Source organism: Macaca thibetana, chromosome 18 (assembly GCF_024542745.1).
Source record: "Macaca thibetana thibetana isolate TM-01 chromosome 18, ASM2454274v1, whole genome shotgun sequence".
NCBI lineage: Eukaryota > Metazoa > Chordata > Mammalia > Primates > Cercopithecidae > Macaca > Macaca thibetana.
The window spans coordinates 67,247,036-67,268,881 of record NC_065595.1 but is presented as its reverse complement, the minus strand read 5'-3'; the positions used below and the strand labels follow the sequence as shown (position 1 = coordinate 67,268,881).

The 21,846-nt window shown below is 41.8% G+C and overlaps 1 protein-coding gene across 11 annotated transcripts in view; it reads right to left on the bottom strand.

Moving 5' to 3' along the window:
- PTPRM (protein tyrosine phosphatase receptor type M) overlaps positions 1 to 21,846 on the bottom strand; it is an 835,753-nt gene that overhangs the window by 445,775 nt on the left and 368,132 nt on the right. For 6 of the 11 annotated variants that reach the window (XM_050767360.1, XM_050767362.1, XM_050767361.1 and 3 more), the window contains exon 6: positions 4,626 to 4,800. In XM_050767360.1, coding sequence (XP_050623317.1) covers positions 4,626 to 4,800 — 175 coding nt within the window. Of the gene's footprint in view, positions 1 to 4,625; positions 4,801 to 6,861; positions 6,887 to 6,931; positions 7,492 to 21,846 lie in introns of those variants that run through there. The other 5 variants (XM_050767367.1, XM_050767368.1, XM_050767369.1 and 2 more) reach the window with 5 other exon arrangements.

The window sequence follows — 21,846 nt, the reverse complement described above, 5'->3', positions numbered from 1 at the left end:
CCATGCCCAGCTTGATAAAACTAAGAAATCACTAGCAAACACACTTTACAACCCAAGAAAGTCCCTCTCATTGTTTAAAATCTGAGACTGACTCTTTTTCTATATCACTGTCAATCTTATCATAAATAGTATTCCCAGTATATTAGTTAGATGCCTGTTGAAAGGCTCTCTAGGCACCAAATGAAGGTATTCCACATGCCGCTGTCACTGTGGGTGACATCACACATGATAAATGAGATAATTGTACAAAACAACATATTTCTATCTGAATAAATCTCCCTCTCAGAAAAAAATAAATCTAGTGATTTTTTTCAAAGACTGTATCTATGGGTGGTTTGTGCCTTTTTGGCGTGTTCTGTTTTTAACTCCTCATTTTGCTCATACAAATGCAAGGAAAAATAAAATCCGCTCTATCCTATTACTGGAATATGCTGGCTTGCTTGCTGAAATTTCTGCTACCCTCTTGCATCCTCTTGCATGGCAGACACAGCTAATCGATCACAGCCATGTTTCCTGCTGAAGAGGACCTCACGGAAGCTAGCACCATGTGAGGTTTGCACCTGAGATGATACCGGGTTAATTCCTAGACCAGCTAAAACCAGCAACACTGGTTCCCTTTGTTAGGTTGGTTGTCTTAGTTCTTTTTTATATTCAAGGTGGGATAAATCATACTGACTTTTTTAAATTGCTGGGGAAATCTCATTCGACTAAGTCAAAATAAGACACAAACTGTGAATGAATTTTACTTCAGAGTAAAACATAATGTAAATTTACTAAAATATTGTTCCTGTTGTTTATAAACTGAAACTTTGTGCTGGTTTTTCATTTCCTTAAACAGCTCTGCCTTAACTCACAATGATTTAACATCAATTCATATCATTAGGCGATTCCTTGAACCGAGACATGAAATGGGCCTTTATGGTACATCCTAAGGCATTTATGTAGCCAGGCTGAAAGAGCAGTTAATTACTTTCGAGTTGCAAATGCTAGCAAGGGTTGCTGAACTGCCATTCAAAATAAAACTCAGGGACAAAGTCACAAAGGGTCATGAGTACACTCACTCATTTAAGACATTGTTACTAGTATCCTAAATTAGATGGGACTTAAATGCATTTGTTTCCTGATAATATTTTCTGTATTAATTCTCCATTAAGAAAAATACCAGATATACTAAATCAAATGAAGGATTCAACTAGAACCTGGAAATAATTGGGACAGACATTCAAAAGGACTTTTGGTTTACAGAAGAATCAGCACAAGAATAAGGCAACATTTAAATTTTCATTTTTAGACAGAATCTTGCTCTGTCGCCCAGGCTGCAGTGCAGTGGTGCCACCGTGGCTCACTGCAGCCTCCGCCTCCCAGGTTCAAGTGATTCTCCAGCCTCAGCCTCCTGAGTAGCTGGGATTACAGGTGTGTGCCACCACAGCTGGTTAACTTTTGTATTTCTAGTAGAAATGGAGTTTCACCATGTTGGCCAGGCTGGTCTCGAACTCTTGACCTCAAGTGATCTGCCAGCCTCGGCCTCCCAAAGTGCTGGGATTATAGGCGTGAGCCACTACGCCCGGCCAACATTTAAATTTTCAACAAATTTTCCCAAAGGGAAAGGATGAAAGCGGTAAAGAAGGAAGGAGGGAGGAGAGAAGAATCTTAATCTGTACAAAGTGATAAAAAGCAATTTAAAATATTTCTTAATTCAAGTGAAAGAACACCATAAAACTATTCTAAATCAAGCCAGTAATGAGAGTACTTACATGCACACGGACATGTATCTAACTGATATGCATATGTAAATGCCTGATACATCAATAAATGTCAGTATCATATTTAACTGTATGAAATATGTTTACGAATGAAATACAGAAATGTAACTAAGTAGGGTATTGATATATATGCATATACACATGCATTGTAGAGATTATATGAAATACTTTTATGTCCTTGGTTACCAAAAGTAGCTAGACATGAAGAAAGATGACAGTGGTGGTTAGTCAATTAAAGGACTTGCTCTTTATTTGGGAGGCTGGCCACAAATCAGTGTGTGACCTTAAAAAGTTAAAACTCTATGGACTTTAGTTTCTCCCATTTGTAAAACATTAGCACTCCAAATATTATATGATATATAAAGAAGTGTTAAATTATAGACAAGTGGCCTAAAACCGTTAGTGTATATTTTAAAGTAATTGCTTCAAGGCAATAACTTTATAAAACTAGTAGTATCTAGCATGCTATATCATTAAAAAATATATGTATATACAAAATATGGCCATAAAATTATAACTGCAGAAAAAGTTAAATTTCATATTTGAGTCCTAACTGCATGCAAATTGTCACGAGCTGTGGCAGTGCGCAGAAATGGAAATAAGTCCCTGGAAATTTTTATCACAGTGAGCCAAGATACTACTACACTGTCGTAAGGCAGGAAAATATGGTGCACAAACATGAATACGAACCCATTCATTCTTTCTATTTATGTTAGCTCTGGTAGACTAGAAATTTATAATTCACTTATAACTTCCCACAAGTTAACTTTTCCACAAAGGAATTTTTAGAGATACTACTAGATTTGCATCCCACTAATCAATAACATGGGTAGTGGCAGGTCACAGTGAAGCAGTATAGCAACTGAAAGAAAAGGAAAAATAATCACAAACAAATGAACCAAGATGAAAATTAAATAATGGTAGTAATAATGATGATGATGAGAATGATGAACTCTAAAATGACAAAACAGTTTGTAGGCAAACTAGTGTCCTTTTTGTACATCATGATGCCTCACTTGCCAGAGCACTTTCAAGAGGGTAAGGTGTGTACCACAGGGAAGAATCTTAGTTTTGTTACAGACTTTAAACCTAAATATCAGGCTGGTTCAAGCCGCACCACAAATAAAAACATGTTAAGAGTCTGCTGGGACAAATACATTATCCGAGTAGGTATCTTAATGTGCACTTCCTTATGCCGAACATCAGTCACCGCTGCAGACGATCAATTCTTGAGGTGGCCTCACTGGGGTGCACTGTCCCCCATAAGCTACATGTGACTAACTAACATTGGCAGTGGTGATCTCACAACAGAGCACATGGCTGACTCAGCTGAAGGTCTTATAACAGAGGCTGTGTCCCTGGATATTCTGACTCAATATGGGTATGGCAAGAGGGGGAAGGAGACAATAGGTGGTATTTATATTTTCAAAAAGTTACAAACGTAGTTCTCACATCCATTCTCCAGTGAAGACCACTGACAGACTGGATCAGAGAGAAGTTTATCCCTGTCCTCCTCTCCCTTCCCACCAAGGGCCTGTCAAGCATCCACCGCTCACTATGTACACTGTTCTAAGTGTCGTATATATAATATACACTTTGCATTTGATCTTCCTCATAGCCCTATAAGGTAGATAACATTATTATCTGATATCTACCTTACACACAAGGAAACAGCAGCATACACAGGGCAAGCCATTGGCCCACATCCACATACCTAGTTCTGGGATTTGAATCCAGCAATCTTTAAAGTTGCCTATCTTGAGAAATGTGCAGATAAAAGCAATACCACATAAGAAACAATTTTTGTTTAAGAGACAGGGTCTCACTCTGTACCGGTTGGTTGGAGTGCAGGGGCACAATCACAGCTCACTGCAGCCTAGAACTCCTGGGCTCAGGTAATCCTCCCACCTCAGCCTCCTAAGTAGTTGGGAGCATAGGCAGTGCCACCACACCTGGCTAACTTTTTTTATTTTTAAAAATTTTTGTAGAGATGGGGTCTCAGTATGTTGCCCAGGCTGGTCTGGAACTTCTGGCCTCAGCTTCCCAAAGTGCTGGGATTATATACGTAGAAAGGTCAATTTTATGTGCCATATTTAACAAATGCAGGGAAAACTTTTCTTAAAGCAGGCCTCATTCTGTTTTTCTAGGAAAAATAGCAATGGCTTGCCACAGGTTGTCTAAAAATGCCTCATGGTACACCTCGAAGTCGAAATTATCCTGTCTGGGACCAAAAATTGTCTTGGTGGCTTAATGCTATAAATTCCTCAGCCTACAAAAAACCCATTAAACCAGCTAAAAGAAACTTATTTCCCCTTTCTATTTTCCCTCATCCCCCACCTTCTTAAATATAATGACTCAATTTTTCAGTCATGCAAAATATAGTAATAGAACCTAACTGGAACATTATGAATGTTAACACAGTATTATCAATATGGCTTGTGTGATATGACTGAGCATTTTTATACCGATATTGCTTCATTTTATTAACCACCCTGCTATCATAAACACCCTGGCTGATGAATATTTGCATTTTAAGTGATTTTCTATAAGTAAAAAATTCTATTCCTTAAAAAAAATTTATAGGTTGTAATCTCTGTATATAGAGCCGGCATATACTTTGCCAAGAACACATTCATTGTTTCGTATGCAACTAAATCAACATAGATAAAATACATTTTTCAAAAATAGTGTTCACATGCAAAATCTGTACTTAAAATGCAATCCATCAGAATAGCCTGTCATCAAACCACTGTTCAGAGACAGACAAGGGTAAGTTTGAGCTTTAAAGGGATAATGAACTAACAGCCACCTAACATACCTACTTTAGAAGAATATTCTGGGGTATAAAAACACATTAAATACCTTTAACTACCAACTCCGCATAGTTTGATATTCCAACACCTCCTTCGGTGCGAATCATGCAGCGGTACTTTCCGGCATCTCGTTTGGTGGTATTCACAACATTAAATGAAGCAATGAAGCGTCGGGAGCTGGACACCTTGATTTCCTTCAGAGGAGCATCTCGTACATCAATGCCCTGTATCAAGGGGGATGAGGAGGACAAAAAAAAGGCAATATAAGCTGTCAGAGCAAAACAGTCAGACACCCAATGGCATATTACCTATGCTATTTTCACGCAGATCTTAGTGCAGTTGTTTATTACCCATGGGCAGTTGTGCCAGGAGAACAGCTGAGCAGGAAACTAAAATTCTGCCATGACCAACACTTTCAAGACTGAGCGATGCAAAATTAAGTGTGAAGAAATTTTTGGTTTTGCCTCTTCAAAACAGTAATTATGTTGAATTAGCGCAACGGGGGAGTAAAAATACAGAAAACTTGTTACTTTGTTCTCAAGCTATCAACATTTGGTCTTAGAACACTTTCCCATTTCCTTGTTCTCCAACTATCAACATTTGGTCTTATAGCACTTTCTCTTATTTTTATGCCTGACTAGGAAATAAAAGTAGCTCACCCACTACCCTATTACTGACCTCATTTTATAAATGAGATAATAAACATGGTATTAAGAATAACATTCAAATATAAGTTAGGTTTTAGAGTACTCCCTATTGAACAGGACTAAAACAATAGCTCGACCCTTTTGACATTCTTCCTGGATATACAAAACCAAGCAAAAGTAGGTGCCTAGTAACTATTAAATGGCATTCCTGTGTAACAAGAGAGGTTCCTCTCTACATCCCGTATCCCCAGGACCACATAAAGAAGGTTCCGCAGCTGGGGCAGTTTGGTCTTTTATTATCCCTACATATTAAGTAACCCTTTTAGTTATGCACACTTGGAAATCCATTTTATGCTTCCAATAGTTTAAAGCCTCAAAAGCAGGTTAGAGATTTTAGTTGTCTCTCTTGTGCGTGCCCTCGCTCTCATGCGCTCTCTTCTCTCTCTCTCTCTCTCTCTCTATATATATATAAAGTTTCTCACACCAACAGTCCTCCATAGACAAATATGAATATCCAGCCCTGAAAGCTGAAAACATGTGTGTGTGTGTGTATTTCATAATCCGGAAAAAAGGCTATCTTTAACATGTTATTTATAAGTATTAGTAAAAAAACAATGGACAAAGACCTCAAGGCTAATACATGATTATTATGCCAAGCATAATGCCCAAGCACTATGTCCATTATTCACCCAGCAACCACTCTTAGCATCCCAACCAGGTGCTATCACTATGTCAAGACAGCATGATTACAATGGTACACAAAAGAAAAGTGGTGTCTGGGTTTATGGGCCTGCAGTTGTTTGGGGTGTATAGGTTTAGAGTGAATACATAATCACAAACAATGGCCTGGGTGGTTTAGGAAAGATGAGCTGGCTAGTAGAAACCCCGTTGCAGACCAACTGCAGATATAGTAGATGTGGGAGGCTAGTCTGAGGAAGTGACATGTGAGTTGAGATCTGAAGGGTAAACAGAAGCTAACCAGGCAAAGGGAAAGGGTGGGAGGGGAAGAGCATTCTAGTTACAGGAAACGCTATAGGAAGCTCAAGATGGTGAGAAAGAGATGGAGGCTCTGGATGAAGTTAAGGCAGCCAATGGAGCTAGAGAGGTGGGCAAGCACCTGTGTACTCAGGGACTTGCAGGCTATATTAAAATGTTTATATTCATAGCTACGAAAATGCCAGCCTACAAGGGAATAGAACTCATCTGTATTACCCAGTGATTTATATTATGCAAAGTCCTTTAAAGGTTTTTATCTATGATATTTTCATTGGCTGAATCTCCTAAGGGACACAAGTTTGGGAGTTAGCCTGCCCAGCGTGCCAAACCTATAGTGATCATCCAGAGTGGTTAACCTTCATAGAGCCTCACTTACCAATCTGTAAAGAGGAGATGATAACCCTCACTGTCAGGGCTGCTGGGAGAACTCACAGGCATATGCAAGGACACAGGCATAACGACTGGCACCATGCAGCCCCGCCCGAGCATTGGAACACCTGAGGGATGAATTTAAGGAGAAAGGCAGAGTGGCTATCAAAGTACCACCTTTATTACTGATAAACCTGAGACCGAGGAGTATGACTTAAGAGTGCAGGAACAATAGGCTTGCTATTCCTGAAGCACAGAATTAAACAGACTCACCAACCCAGTCCCAGGCCACACTAGAAAACCACGAGGCCTCCCATATGTTGAGTGCTGCTGTAAAACTCACACGATGGAGGGACAGGGTTCCCATAGGCAGTCAGCTCCCCAAAGAAGGGGCTGGGCTAGGCATGCTCAGCCCTTCCTCCCAGGCAGCTTCAGCTTGGGCAGTGAGAAGGCAGACAGGAGTGCTGCAATAGTACAGTTCCTGCCACTCGGAAGGAAACATCAGGAGTGGGGAAGAACAGTTCCATCAACAGTATCTTTAGTACTATCTGTAAAACAGTCTTGTTTATACCATAAAATGTCATAGGTCAGAACATAAAGTCCCACATATGTCTGTGTTTTTTTCACTAAATGCCCTAAATTTGTTCTCAGACACCATCAAGTTAAAAAATGAAACAAAACCAAATTGAGCATGAATAATACAACAGGAGAAAGGCTCCTCTCTGTTTTCCATAGATATTCAATCTCCGATCCTCACCCTACTCCAGGAAATAAGCCAATTCTAGCTCTAAGGATAATCTTAGACATACTACTCCACAGTCTTGTTTCTAACTGAAAAAGAACCACCTCTCTGGTTTTTGAAGGGAAAAGAAATTAAGCCACAAAGGCAGATTTCATATCTGTAAGTATTTGTTTATTAACAACAACAAACAGGCCTTAGGGCTATCTATCCATTTATTTATCTATTTACTTGTGGCATGAATCCTATAACAATATACTTTTGTAATAATCTCCTAATATTTCTCCAAATAGAAGTATCTCTCAAAAGAATGTTTATTCAAAAGCAATCTCAAGCTTGCACTTACTGACCCCTCACAACTACTCAAGGCTGTTCTGAGGGCGCTCAAGTATAAGAAAACCTCCTTCTTGGACTTACGCATGTGCTGAGAGGACTATGACTCACAGTCGCACTGTCTTCATGCCACAGATGGGCCCTATAAAATAAACAGCCTCGGACTAGGAGCCCTGCGTGACTCTAGTGAGTCATATGAACTCTCAGGAAAGAGCTTTTAAAAAATTTTAACTCATGTACTTAATCACATGAAAAGTCAGATTCAGCTTTAAGAGAAATAGTACATAGGGAGGAGAAACCAAGTGCTAAGCAGCAATCCTTTTAGCCTAGAATCTACACAGGAACAGCGAATCACACATCTTACTCAAATCTGCAGGCCATTTTGTATTAAACCATTCACATGTGCATGGATTCAGGAATTCATTCAACCAATATTCAGCGACAATCTTTTGTGGAGCACACACTATACCATATAACAGAACATAAAATTAAAAGAACCATCATTGACCTAATTGAGTCTATTGTCTGGCTAGAAAAAAAACAGACAAGGCAATAATTACAATACAGAGCAACGAACTGCCTCCCATAGCACAGAGGAGGAGACCTGACTGGATGTCTTAGTCTGTTTTCTGTTGCTTATAACAGAGTATCTGAAACTAAAATTTATAAAGAAATGTATTTCTTTCAGTAATTGACGCTAAGAAGCCCAAGTCAAATGGTCTCATCTGGTGAGGGCCTTCTCGCTGGTGGGCAGTGGCATGATTTCCACTCACTGCAAGCTCCACCTCCTGGGTTCATGCCATTCTCCTGCCTCAAAATCCTGAGTGGCTGGGACTACAGGCGCCCGCCACCACACCCGGCTAAATTTTTTTTTTTTTTTTTTTGTATTTTTAGTAGAGACGGGGTTTCACCATGTTAGCCAGGTTGGTCTCCATCTCCTGACCTCATGATCTGCCTGCCTTGGCCTCCCAAAGTGCCGGATTACAGGCGTGAGCCACCACGCCCAGCCAACACTCTGCAGATTCTTGAGGCAGCACAGGGCATCACATGGTGAGGGGGCTGAGTGTGCCAGTTCAAGTCTCTCCTCCTCTTCTCATAAAGCCACTGGTCCCTCTCCCGTGATAACCCATCAATCCACTAATCCATACATGGATTGATCCATTCATGAGGGCTCTTCTATGATGATCCAATCACCTCTTAAAGGCCCCATCTCTTGCTCATGACACTGGAGATTCAATACTGATTTAATACTGGAGATTAACATTTCAACATGAGTTTTGGAGGGGACAAATATTCAAACTATAGTCCTGGAGATGGTGTCAGTGCAAGCTTTCTAGGAAGCACTGCTTGAGCCCAGGCTTGGGTATGCACAGAAGTTTCTTAGGCAGGGAATAAAGAGGAAAAGTCTAGTGAGTAAGAGAAGCTCTCCAGAGTCAGGAGCCAAGAGAGAGCACAGAACTGTAGGGGAAATATAGGGTAACTATGGGGAACTATATGAGAATTATAAAAGAACTACAGGGAAAGTATAGGAGAACTCTAGGGGAACTCTAAGGGAAGTATAACTTATCCCATATGGCAAGGACAGAAGTGTTTCTTGGAATGGCAGATAAAAAGGCTGGAAGGAAAAGCACAATATAGACTCCAACAAGAAATACAACATGTTGAGGATTTCGTATATTCTGATGCTGGGAATGGAAGGACCTTAGGCAAAGAGGTAACACAAACACCTCTGTGTGTACAGTAATGGACTGGAGGAGATAGGGCGTGACCCCAACTGATGTCAAGGGAAAATGGGTAAATTGTTTTCAGAAATCATAGTAACAAATGACACAAAGAGAGAAGACAGAGAGGAAGGGAAGGAACCTAAAGATATCCAGAAAATGAAATCAACACAACGTGTACTCCCCTGCAGTAACACCTTTCTCCTCTAGCAGATCATAAGGTCCAGGGTCGTATCTTATTCATTTTGTGTACCCAAGTGCACAATAAACAGAACTCAGGAAATACTGGCTGACTTTGAGTCCTTTGTAGGGACATGGATGCAGCTGGAAACCATCATTCTTAGCAAACTATCACAAGAACAGAAAACCAAACAACGCATGTTCTCACTCATAGGTGGGAACTGAACAATGAGATCACTTGGACTCGGGAAGGGGAACATCACACACCGGGGCCTATCATGGGGAGGGGGGAGGGGGGAGGGATGGCATTGGGAGTTATACCTGATGTAAATGACGAGTTGATGGGTGCAGCACACCAACATGGCACAAGTATACATATGTAACAAACCTGCACGTTATGCACATGTACCCTAGAACTTAAAGTATAATAACAAAAAATTAAAAAATTAAAAAAAAAAAAAAAAAAGAATCACAGCCTCAGTGGCAAAAAAACATTCCAGGGGTAGAAGAGAAAAATGAGGTTCTTTAAATTAACAGACTTAAACCCCATACCCTAGACAAAGAATCCATATTTACAATGGAGACTAACAGGGAATATAAAAGAATGTTTTAGAGGTTCTGTGTGTCATCAGCCAGCAACACTGCCCCAACTCATCATGACTGTGGTAGGCAGAAAAAGGGCCTCCAAAGATGTCTACATCCCAGTCCCCAGAATCTGGGACTATGTTACCTTACACGGCAAAAAGGAGTTTGCAGATATGATTAAAATAAGGATCTAGAAACAGGAAGATAGGCTGGATTATCTAGGTTAGCTACATGTAATCACAAGGCTCTATTTATGAGGAAGGCAGAAGGGTCAATGCAAAGGAAAGATAACAGAAGCAGAGGTTGTGCCGATGGGCTTTGAAGTGTGAGGAGTGTGTCACAAGACCAAATATGAGGGAGGTCTCTAGAAGCTGGAAAAGGCAAGGACCAGATTCTTCCCAGAGCTTTTGGGAGGAACCAACCCGGCCATCAACTTATTTTAGGGCTTCTGACATGCAAGACAGTAAGATGATGAAGCCACGAGGTTTGAGTTAATTTCTTACAGCAGCAATAGGATGCCAATACGGTGATCATCTGAGAAACTAGAAGCCCTGTGGCTTTCTGAAGGTGTCCAGGGGTTGTGCATCTTGATTTGTCAGAGGTGCATAAGCAAGTCTTTAAGATCATGTTGGGTCACCAAAGTAGAGTACTCCAGTTTGGAATCATGAGCTAGAATAGCAGCCTGAAGACAGTAACCATGGAGGCACCCCATAGGATGAATGAAATGAGTGAAGGCCAGACCAGGAAGGCATGAAGAGACAGAAGAGCCACAGGGGCAGTGAGATAACAAAACAGAAGAAAGAAATGGGAAAACATGCAGTCTACACTGGAGAAGAGCAGGGGAATGACAGTGTGAAGATAGAAAATCAGAAGGAATGCGGAAAGCTGGGTGAGGCAATAGGAGAGGAAGCATGGGAAGGAAAGGACCAGGCAGGGCAAGGATGGGGAGAGACACAGAAACGAGGAGGCCAAATGACCCAACACACAGAAAGATGTGATCCACGAGGGAAAAAGATACGAGCCTTCAATGACGTTATTAGTTTCCTTTGAAATCCTGACACGTACACATTCACAGACCCCTCCTTGGTTCTTAAAGCAAAAAATGTGTCAGATGCAACAGCAACATCAGGTTCTCTATCAGCCCCATTCTGAGAAGACATGCGTAATGGCAGCAAATGCACTGTGGGGCTAATGGAGAAGAAATGAGGGGATGTCCTCAAAGTAATGCATGGGGAGGAAAAGGGAGGAGAGAGACCTCACCCTCCACTTTGTTAGCGTTGATGCAGTGCAGGAAATGCTACCCCAAAATAGGGCACCTTGGCATACTGAGTATTTTAAGCTGAAAGAAGCTGAGAAAACCACAGCATCAGAAAGGTCATGCTGACCATCTTCCCCCCGCGCTAGCAACAAAGCAGGACACAGACACTGAAATTCCACTTGCCCCTTTCTGCCCTGAGATGGGCTAGGAAACTCAGAGAGGTCACTCTCTGACTTCCTCCCTCCGTCCTCCCCTAATGGCCTTCATGTGGCAGGTATCCTGCCCTGTATCTGGAGGGCAGGAATGTCACACAGGCCACAGAGATTCTGAACAAACAGGCCTTGTTCAGAGCACCCTGTTTATTACCATCAGATCCTGCCCTGTTGTCCCTCAATCACACTTCCACGCAACTGTTCGTAAAAACACAGTTTTCTCAGAGTCTTCTGGTCTTCATTTTCTGAAGGCTCCTGTGTTATATAAAACTTGTATTAAATAATTTTCTCTTTTTTTTAGATGGAGTCTTGCTCTGTCACCCAGGCTGGAACGCAGCAGCTCGATCTTGGTTCACTGCAACCTCCGCCTCCCGGGTTCAAGCAATTTTCCTGCCTCAGCCTCCTGATTAGCTGGGACTACAGGCACCTGCCACCACAACCTAATTTTTGTATTTTTTAGTAGAGATGGGGTTTCACCATATTGGCCAGTCTGGTCTTGAAATCCTGACCTTGTAATCGCCCGCCTTGGCCTCCCAAAGTGCTGGGACTACAGGTGTGAAACACTGCACCCAGCCGTATTAAATAATTTTTTATGTGTTTATCTTGTTAATCTGTCTTTTGTTATATGGATTTCAGCCATAAACCTTGAGATGGGTGAGGAAAAGGTATTACTTTCCTTCTTCCAGTGTCGAACCATATTTCTTGGAGCATGAGGAAATGAGGATGCACAGTGTTCAGAGTCACTGGCAAAGCACCAGGCAATGTCTCCTATGATAGCTCAGTGGACACGAGGAGAACAAGATGGGACAACTGCCAGGAAGATCAGGTGGACTAGAAACGTGCAAGTGACCAGAGTCACAGCTGCTTGTCGGCACCAACGCTGACGTCTGTTTCCGGTGCCTTGACACAAGGCTATTTCCTCATCCCTGACTTCTCCCAACATGTGTATTCCTGCCTTTGATAGTCATAGATGTGCTTCTCAAATGTACAGGTGACAATAAATAAGCACATAAATTAACAAAAAGGGATGGAAAAAGATATCTACAAAGGCCAACAATAAATTAAAACAAGATAAACATCAATAAAAATAAATGTGCATCTGATGCTTCCCTGTAAAACCAGACTTTGTTAAGTGGATAGAGTTCTGATTTAGCATCATCTTCATCATTAAAAGATACATAACAATTGTGGAGCAGGTTTTTGTCTAAAATCCTAATTCAATTTTCAGTTGTGTTAATGAAGTATCTGGAGAGATGGTCCCTCCCGTCCCTGTCCCAGCACACAGCATTCCATTCGGTGTCTCAGGCTTTTGGCAGAGCATATGAGAAGCAGACTTGTTCAGAGGACTGTGGACTAGACAGTGAAGAAATCCTCTGGTCCACAGTTAGGGAACTGAAGAAGGGGAGGAGCCGGAGACCAGGCTAGCCATTAACATGGCTGGCTAAGAATGAGGGGGAGAGGACAACCATCTTCCAGCATGGAAAGGACAAGCACATAAAACAGGAATGGGATGTGAATGTCTGGGCCACAGGGAGCTAGTACAAGTCACCAGTACTTACTTATCTGAAATCCTTGGAGTAAAATGTGGTTCAGAATTCAGATTTTTAATTTTATTTTATAAAGGCATCTGTACTGCATATTCTTTGACACCCCAAGGAGAGTCTGAGACAGCATTCCATAATTCCTAGGTTTTGATATTTCTGCATCAAAACCTAGGAATATTGACTTTAAGGAGGAAAAACCAGAGACCCTAAATAGCTTCACATCCATTTAGGTCAGGTTTGGTCACCAAATGAATTACAAAAATGGGCAGGTTTTGCTACTAAATTAGATATGGAAACTTTCTGATTATAGATTTTGGAGTACAGGCTAAGGTACTAAGAATGACCACCGAGAAGGCACACACCCAGTCCTCCCATCCTCAGGCACTCCCAGTCCCACTGTGTCATGGCCGCACTGTGCCGGCTGACTCAGTCCCACCATGTGGGCTCCTGACTGTTCTTTCCAGCCCAGGCTTCCTCCTTCCTTGAGACCTCTTCCTCCTCCTAGGATGCTTCCCTCCCACCCACCCCCAGAGCCAACTCCATCTCCTTCCAGGGACTGCTCAAATACATCTTCACTGAAGCCTAACCTGATGCCTAAATTCCAAACTGAAACATGCTCCTACTTGGCACCACCTAGCTATTCCTTTACGAGTGCCACTGACCTCTTCCTAACATGCTGCATAATTCTCTTACTTATCATAGTTGCTGTCTATCTCCCCTATTAGAATACAAGTCCCATGAAGGCAGGGATCCTTGCCAGGTTCTTATTGCTCTAACTGTAACATATCAACCATGCCTCGTACATCCTGGGGAGGACTGGTGGTGATATTAAAAGTGATTCGGGCATTGAACGAGTGACTAAATCAATTGATTTTAGATGTCTTTTGGTCCCCAGATTCCATTCCCTAGACTGGAATTAAACTGGGAAGTGTGGGGAGTGATGGCCGGCTCCGATCTCTTTGCTGCAAGACAGGTCCAGAAAGGCATGAGAGTTTTTGCCACTCCTGTCCTTCCCCCATGACAGTGACACCTGGAGAGGTCAATGTGTTCAGAACCTCAGGTACCACTGAGCATCTAGAAACCCACTGGGAACTTTTTGTTATTCTAGCAAAACAAAATGATGAAAATATACATCAGGTAGAGACAGCAAAATTGTCAGTCAGATTTTGCCCAATTTTCAGAAGAAAGAGGCAGCCCTGCCAAGCACTGGCGCTCTACATTCTTAATAACATGACAGAAGGACCATAAAAAATGAGGAAGGATGGGCATCGGACTGTTCTTCACCATATGAGAGTTCACTAGGAGAGACAGCCTAGGACACAATTGTTGGGAACAAAAACCTCAGACTCCATGCAAAGCACAGCGACCGAATGTCCTGGGTTGTTAAAGAAACCACTGACCCATCTTTTGTCCACTTAGTGAAATAACCATAATGATGATGCCTGAGAGGAGATATCTGACTGGGTTAAATACAGCTCTTTATAAAAGCAAGAGTATCTTCAAATGTGCGTCTATTTCAATTTGAGCAGGCTAGAAAAAAGTACTCATAGTTATTTAAATTGGACTTACCACCTTCTTTATGCAATGGACTAACTCCAGGACTTCTAAATGAGCAGTAATTTACCAGCAAAAAGATACATGTTAAGTCTTTCAGAAATAGTTTTGCAATAATCAGAGCAATGATTGAAAGAAATTGAGGTCTGGGAAGTTAGCAGCACTTGCAGCAAATTAATCAATCTCTGGCATTTTGGAGCTGCTCTGAGTGCACAGGCATCACGGGGCTCCGAGCCAGTCCCCCTTCCTCAGACATAAGGTGGGGATTAAGCGGCACTTTCATTTCTTCAATAGTGAAAATAGTCTGTATTATCCAATTTTCAAATATGCCCATTTGTAAGATATTAAGATATCACCAATAACATCAGCAGGGCTTGGAGTAATTGTATGAAATATCTTACGCAAGCTAAATCCTGTATTAATTGAACATCTCAAAGAAGAATCTACCCTTTATACAGCCCATATGTTTTATTTTAATAATTAACATAGTGTTGACCTTTGATTTCTAGACCACAACCAAGTTAACCCAAATATTTATCAATCTGGAGTACTGTACTAAAACTAAAAATTCTTACTTGTATCATCACATACTAGCAATATATATTGACAAGTACACTTTACATTGGCTAATGAATATACAGATAGCCAAAATAATACACAGATATCCAAAGTTATATCCTATTATTATTGGTATATTCAAGAAGAATTTGAATAGGGAAATTTAGAGCTTCATTCTATTATTTAAGACACAGTTCATTTCATGATATATCCATAATAGCTGAATAACATTATTTAATAAACCTGTATTTAAATGTTATCTAGAAGTTAATCCAAATAATATAGAATATACATAATAAATACAGTAACTAGAAATACCAGCAAAATTAGAAGTTCTTTAGTCTTAAAATCAAATATCCAACTGTTAACTGGGTTAACTTGGCCAAATCAAACTAAGGAGCTCAACACTGACAAACTTTTTTTACATATTTAAAGGTTCAAACCTTTGCAAAACTAGGTCTCAAGCCAGTTCACTTTTAAACTGTAATTACAGCACTCTAGTATGGGCAGAGTGGCAGTGCCTGTGCTACCTATCAAACATGATCTAAAAGATCAGGCTAGTCATTAACATGCCTGGTTAATAACGTCACTTTTCCTTAGTCAATATGCCTTAAAATATACAACTCTTCTGAAAACATAGTTGAAAAAGGATAAAGATGTAAGATAAAGGAGGTTAAAATCCCTACAGTTTTGAATTTGCATAGGAATTGTCAGTGTGCACTCAGGGCACAGTTTGTCTTTAAATGTGTGTATGTGTGCATACCTAGGTATCCTAGCTCTCTCCAATGAGAAGATCCAAAAACAATAAATAAAATAAATAAAGTAGTAATGAGCACCTCCATGCTAAGACTGTAACTTCTAATGGCCATTTCCCACAGAAAAAGAACCAGGATTCCCTGGAAAAATGGCCAATTCTAGGTCTAAAGTAGAAAATGGAAAATATACACCTAGAATATGTCATCACACCAGAAAGCAAAGAAGCTCCCTGAGATGGACCAGGACAGGAGTCACCCATGCAGAGTAAGCCCCACTGGAAGGCTGGGGAAGACATCAGCAGCAATAAAGATATTAAGTACAATGGACTGAAACCCATCAAATGTGTTCACACATACAAGCTGATGACAAAGATGCTGATGATGACAACAACAACAATAATTATAACTACCTTGGTCACTTTTAGGTGATGATAGTGAGTGACTGATAGACCCAGACCATTCTGCAACTCCTAATGAATTAATCAACCAAGGCAATGATCATCAATGGCTGATAATGTTATGGGATCCTTGGGGTGTTACTTTGCCACCCGGAAACCTCTGTGGACAGTGGTACCTTTACCTGAGTTTTGCTTGGGCCCAGTGGGCCCACTTGGCCTGGAAGGCTGCACTCGGCTGACACTACCAGCCTGGATTCCATGCCTGCCAAGGGCAAGTGGAGAGATGAGGGGTGTGTAAGTGAGCAGGCATGGGATCTGGCCACTGCACACAGTCAGGCACACCAGCTGTGGCGGAATGGGCAGCTCCAGGTGTTGGCATGGGCACCAGCTCCCTGCAAGCAGCTTCCAAGGCTGGCAATGGGGAACGTGGTGGCACCCAGAAGCTTGAGACACCAGGAACTGCAGAGCCACAAAGAGGGTGCCACAGCCCTGGCCCAGGGAGCTTCTAGGTCTGGGCTCCCTGAAGGGCTACAGGTCTTCTCTCCTTCTCTCTTTCTTATCACCCACAATGTGGTGAGCAAGGAGTGTGTTTCAGCCCTGCTTGTGTTATAGCCCTTGCAGCCCCGCCATTTGGTAGGTCCCGAGTTCTTGTCCTGTGTCCAGGAAGAATGAGGTATGCAGACAAGTGGAGGGTGAGTAAGGTGAACAGGAGCTTTACTGAATGACAGAATAGCTCAAAGGAAACCCACAGGGGTCAGCTCCACTCCACAGTGAGGGTGTCCCAACAAGTGTTTAGCTCTCAGAAGAGAGCAGACCCTTGAGTGGGTAGCTCCTCTGTGCAGGCAGGTAGGTCATCAGTCAAGTGCTCAGCTCTCAGTGGAGAGGAGACCCTGGAGTGGGTAGCTCCTCTCCCCAGGCAGGTTGGCTTGAGTGCTCAAGTCTGGCTGAGTCCATGGATTTTATGGGCTTCAAAGTGGAGGAAGTGTGTGTTGATCGGTTCATGGGTGGCCATGGATGGGCACAAAAAAAAAAAAACCACCATAATTTTCCACTCCTGGACTGCAGGACTGACAGCCTGGCTCCCAGCCTTCAGGCCTTCCCTGGCTTGAAGGTGGGACTTCACTGGGAAACTCCTCCATCTGCCCTGGAGCCTGTCTGCCTCCTGCTGTTCATGGCACCCAGGCTGTTCATACCGAGGGGCACCTGCAGGTCAGTGCCAAACTGCCCTCAACAACCCCTCAGCCTTCCTCCCATGCTTGTCAGTGCCTAAAGTCAGGAAGGGGCTGAGGCGGCAGGAGGCTGGCATGTCAGTGCTGCCCTGGGCGCACACACACCCGGCTGGGTTGCGACAGCACCTGTGTTTGGCTTCAACTTTGCTCCAAGACTGGAGCAGGCACTGGGAGCAGGGAGAGGCCAGGCAGTGGGAGCAGGCACTGCCAAGCCTGCAGGGGCAGGGGTGTCTTCCTGGGTCCCTGAGAGTGCAAAGATGCCCAGTCCACAGCCATGGCTGGGTGGCTGCAGCTGCGCCTGGGAGGGCAGGGCTCCTGCCTGCTCCCAGCCTCTAAGAGCACAGGGATGCCAGATCTGCAGCCACGGCTGGAAAGCTGCAACTGCACTCAGGGAGCATGAGGTTCCCGCCCTGCCAACTCAACAGCAGGTGGGGCTTCTACCTGTTCCCAGTTCCCGCTGGCCCCATGGAGCAGGCAGCACCAACCATGGCCATCTCTGCCTTCCTTTCTCATGCAATACCCTCGGATACTTGGAAGCAAGAAGAGCAAGTGAACCTTCTACTGAATATGAGAAAAGATGAAAGAAGGCTTTCCCAGAACGTATGGTTTGTAGGCCCAAAGGAAGCAGACCTTAAGATTAGTGGAGATGCCTTTCCTTCTCTTCTGCCCTCCAGACTGACACCACTTGACCAGTAGTTTTAAAAGTCCAATTTCAGACACCAGGTGTAATTTAGGGTGGAGGGTGGGAGGCGGGTGAGGGTTGAAAAACTACCTATCAGGTACTATGCTCGCCACCTGGGTGACAAAACCACTTGTACACCAAACCCCAGCAATACGAAATCTACCCATGTAACAAACCTGAGTATGTACCCTCTGACCTAAAATAAAAGCCGGAAAGAAAAAAATAAAAAGTCCAATTTCAAGTCGAGGCCAGGAGACCTCAAGGTTGCTATGGAGGAAGGGGCTCTCTACTGCCCCACCTGTTCCTGCCACATCCTATAGCACCTGCTGCTTACATCTCTCTTTGGCTGAGTTAGATAATATCACAAAGGAAAATTATTAATATTTCTTCTAGAGTATCCCTAGACACGTTATACTGTTTCATCAATAGAAAAGAAATCTTTATTTTTAAATAAAGGTAATCCAAAATCATACTAAGTTAAAACATACAGTATACACCTAAAGGTTTTCAGTAGCTTCAGTCTGATTGTTCAGTATGATATTACATAAATATATTTAACTGACTAAAACAATAATGGATGTGATTTTAACTACCCAAAATTTCTGAGAGCAAATGGTCCCCATAGCAACTAAAGACAGTCCTCCTTTATGCATTTCTAGTATTTTCTGGGATGCTAAGTGATGTTAAATTTATGCTTTAATATATATGGCATAAAATACCCAAGTTAAGCTTGTGAAGGGAACCATAATTTTAATTCTTTTCATATCATTTTGTGGCTTTTATACATAATAACAAAATTGTTCTGAAATAGTTGCTTTTTTTCCTTATAATCAACAAATGAAACTAAAAGCCACCTCGAAAGGTTGACCAAAAGCCTATATCCATAACACGAAAGCCAAGGCAACATTGCATACATACAAAAACAACTTTAATTGTAAATTCTGATCAATGCTATGGTTTAAATTACTACACGATACTTATGAATTCATGAGGAACTATCTACGTCTTTTTCTGCAGTACCAAAGATGCATTATGGTTACCTTACAACATAGATGGCCTGGTTCAAATTCGAGCACTGCGACGAGCAATGCCCCATTGGAAGAGTCGTTACAACTTTCTAAGCCGGCCAGGCGCGGTGGCTCAAGCCTGTAATCCCAGCACTTTGGGAGGCCGAGACGGGCGGATCATGAGGTCAGGAGATGGAGAACATCCTGGCTAACACGGTGAAACCCCGTCTCTACTAAAAATACAAAAAAACTAGCCGGGCGAGGTGGCGGGCGCCTGTAATTCCAGCTACTTGGGAGGCTGAGGCAGGAGAATGGTGTAAACTCGGGAGGCGGAGCTTGCAGTGAGCCGAGATCCGGCCACTGCACTCCAGCGTGGGCGACAGAGCGAGACTCCGTCTCAAAACAAACAAACAAACAAAAAACAACTTTCTAAGCCTCAGCCACTTCTTCTATAAATGGACACATAATAAAATTCTTGTAGGGATCAATGACAAAAAATGCCTGAACATCACCTACCACAGTAACTAGCACACAGCAGTGCTCAGTAAATGTAGCTGCAATTACTTTATTTCAAACACCCCTGTTGAAGTCAGTAATATAAATACTATTCATACAATTTTTAATTTATTCATTCAGAAGTCAAATTCTATGGTAGATCAGTGAAACTGTTCCCATGAAAATCACTGTAGGTTATAAAAATATCAAGGTTTCCCTCTTTTCTCTCAGAAAAAGGTCTAAAATTATCTGAGCTAAAAAACAAAATGTGAGCAATTCATTAGACTGGAGAAACATAATTTTTTCATGATTGTGTAGCTCATACCCAGCTTGGTGGAATTATATGTCAAACTCTCAAAGCAAAAAGAAAAAATCAATTTCTAGGCCAACAGCTAAGAAACCGTTAATTCTAAGTAGTTTTTTTTTAATGAAAATTAAACTCCTCAAAGTAAGAGCTCAAATGGAATTACATTCTTTACAAAAAGTGGATGGGGTACATTTAATTCATCTATTACTATGACACAGGTATTGCCATTGTGCAAACTCAAATGGAATATCCTTATTACACGTATATTTCTTATGTTCATGGAGATCATGGGAAAAATAAAGGTGTATGTCTATAATGTTTAATGTGGATGCTATGGCAAGAAAGTTTTTAAAGGAAGAATTAAGGAAGAAGTTATGACAGAATAAGAAAACCTAGGCAAAGGGCACAAGAAATGAAGGTTTAGGAAAGATGACATATTGACCATATTGGCTTCTAAAATTACTCCAACATATGCGTGTTTTTATTCATCAGTTTTTGCAACTTTGCATGATATTTGCTATATATCCTGAAGCAGCAGAGGCACCACTACGTTCTATGTATTGCTCCTCTCATCAAAGACCATCCTCTGAACAGGAACTGTAGGCCTAAAGCAATCATTCCAGAGAGAAACGACTTCCTCTGTGCTTGTTTTCCTGTTCTAACTACAAATCTACTTTTGATGCTCACCTGAAGGAGCTACACGATTTGTTTGGGTAGTCAGTAAGCCCCATGCATTAGTAGGTATTCACTGAGCATTTTGCTATGTGACAAGTAGTAGTCTGGGTCCTCAGTTGTAGCAGTGTTTTTAACAGCATAGCAGTCCCCCCTGTTCCATGGGAGATACATTTCAAGACCCCTAGTGGATGCCTGAAAACATGGATAGCTTCTGTCATGTCTTGCACACACAAACTTAATGCCTCCTTGTACCTCTTAACTAAGCACTTACCACGCACTGTGGCTGTAAACTTTTGCAGTCTGAGGTACAACAGCAAAACTAGAATGAATTTCTTTTTCCTTCTTCACAATTTCAGGTATAGAAAATTCCTTCTTACTGTAGATCTTAGCAAGCAGTGCATACAATTTTTTTTCTTTCCTTATTAAGTTGAGCACTTTCACCTTCTCACTTAAAGGAAGCACTTGATGCCTTCTCTTTGGCATATCCAGATTGCCATTATCACTACTCCTGTGCTTTGGGGCAATGGTTAAGTAAAGTAAGTGTGACTTGAACACAAGCACTGTGATTCTGAGACAGCCTATCTGATAACCAAGACACCTCCTCAGTAACTAGTGGGTGGGTAGTGGGATTTGTTGGACAAAGGGATGATTCATGTCCTCAGTGGGACAGGGTGGGAAGAGGAACTTTTCATCATGCTGCTCAGAATGCTGCACAATTTAAAACTTATGAATTGTTTATTTCTAGAATTTTCCATTTGACATTTTTGAATGACATTTTCATTGACTACAGGTAACAGAAACCATGGAACGTGAAAATCTCAGATAAGAGGGTACTACTGTACTTTAAAGTAACATCATCTGATTTCCTTTTCTATTGTATGAACTAATGCATATTATGGAATAATTTTAAAAGGCTATTCCGGTACATTACTTACAATAAATGCCAAGCTCTGCTAGCTAAACAGTAAAACTCTCAATTATATTGCGCTATGATGGATTTCAAAGTTCTAAATTCAACACAGGTAA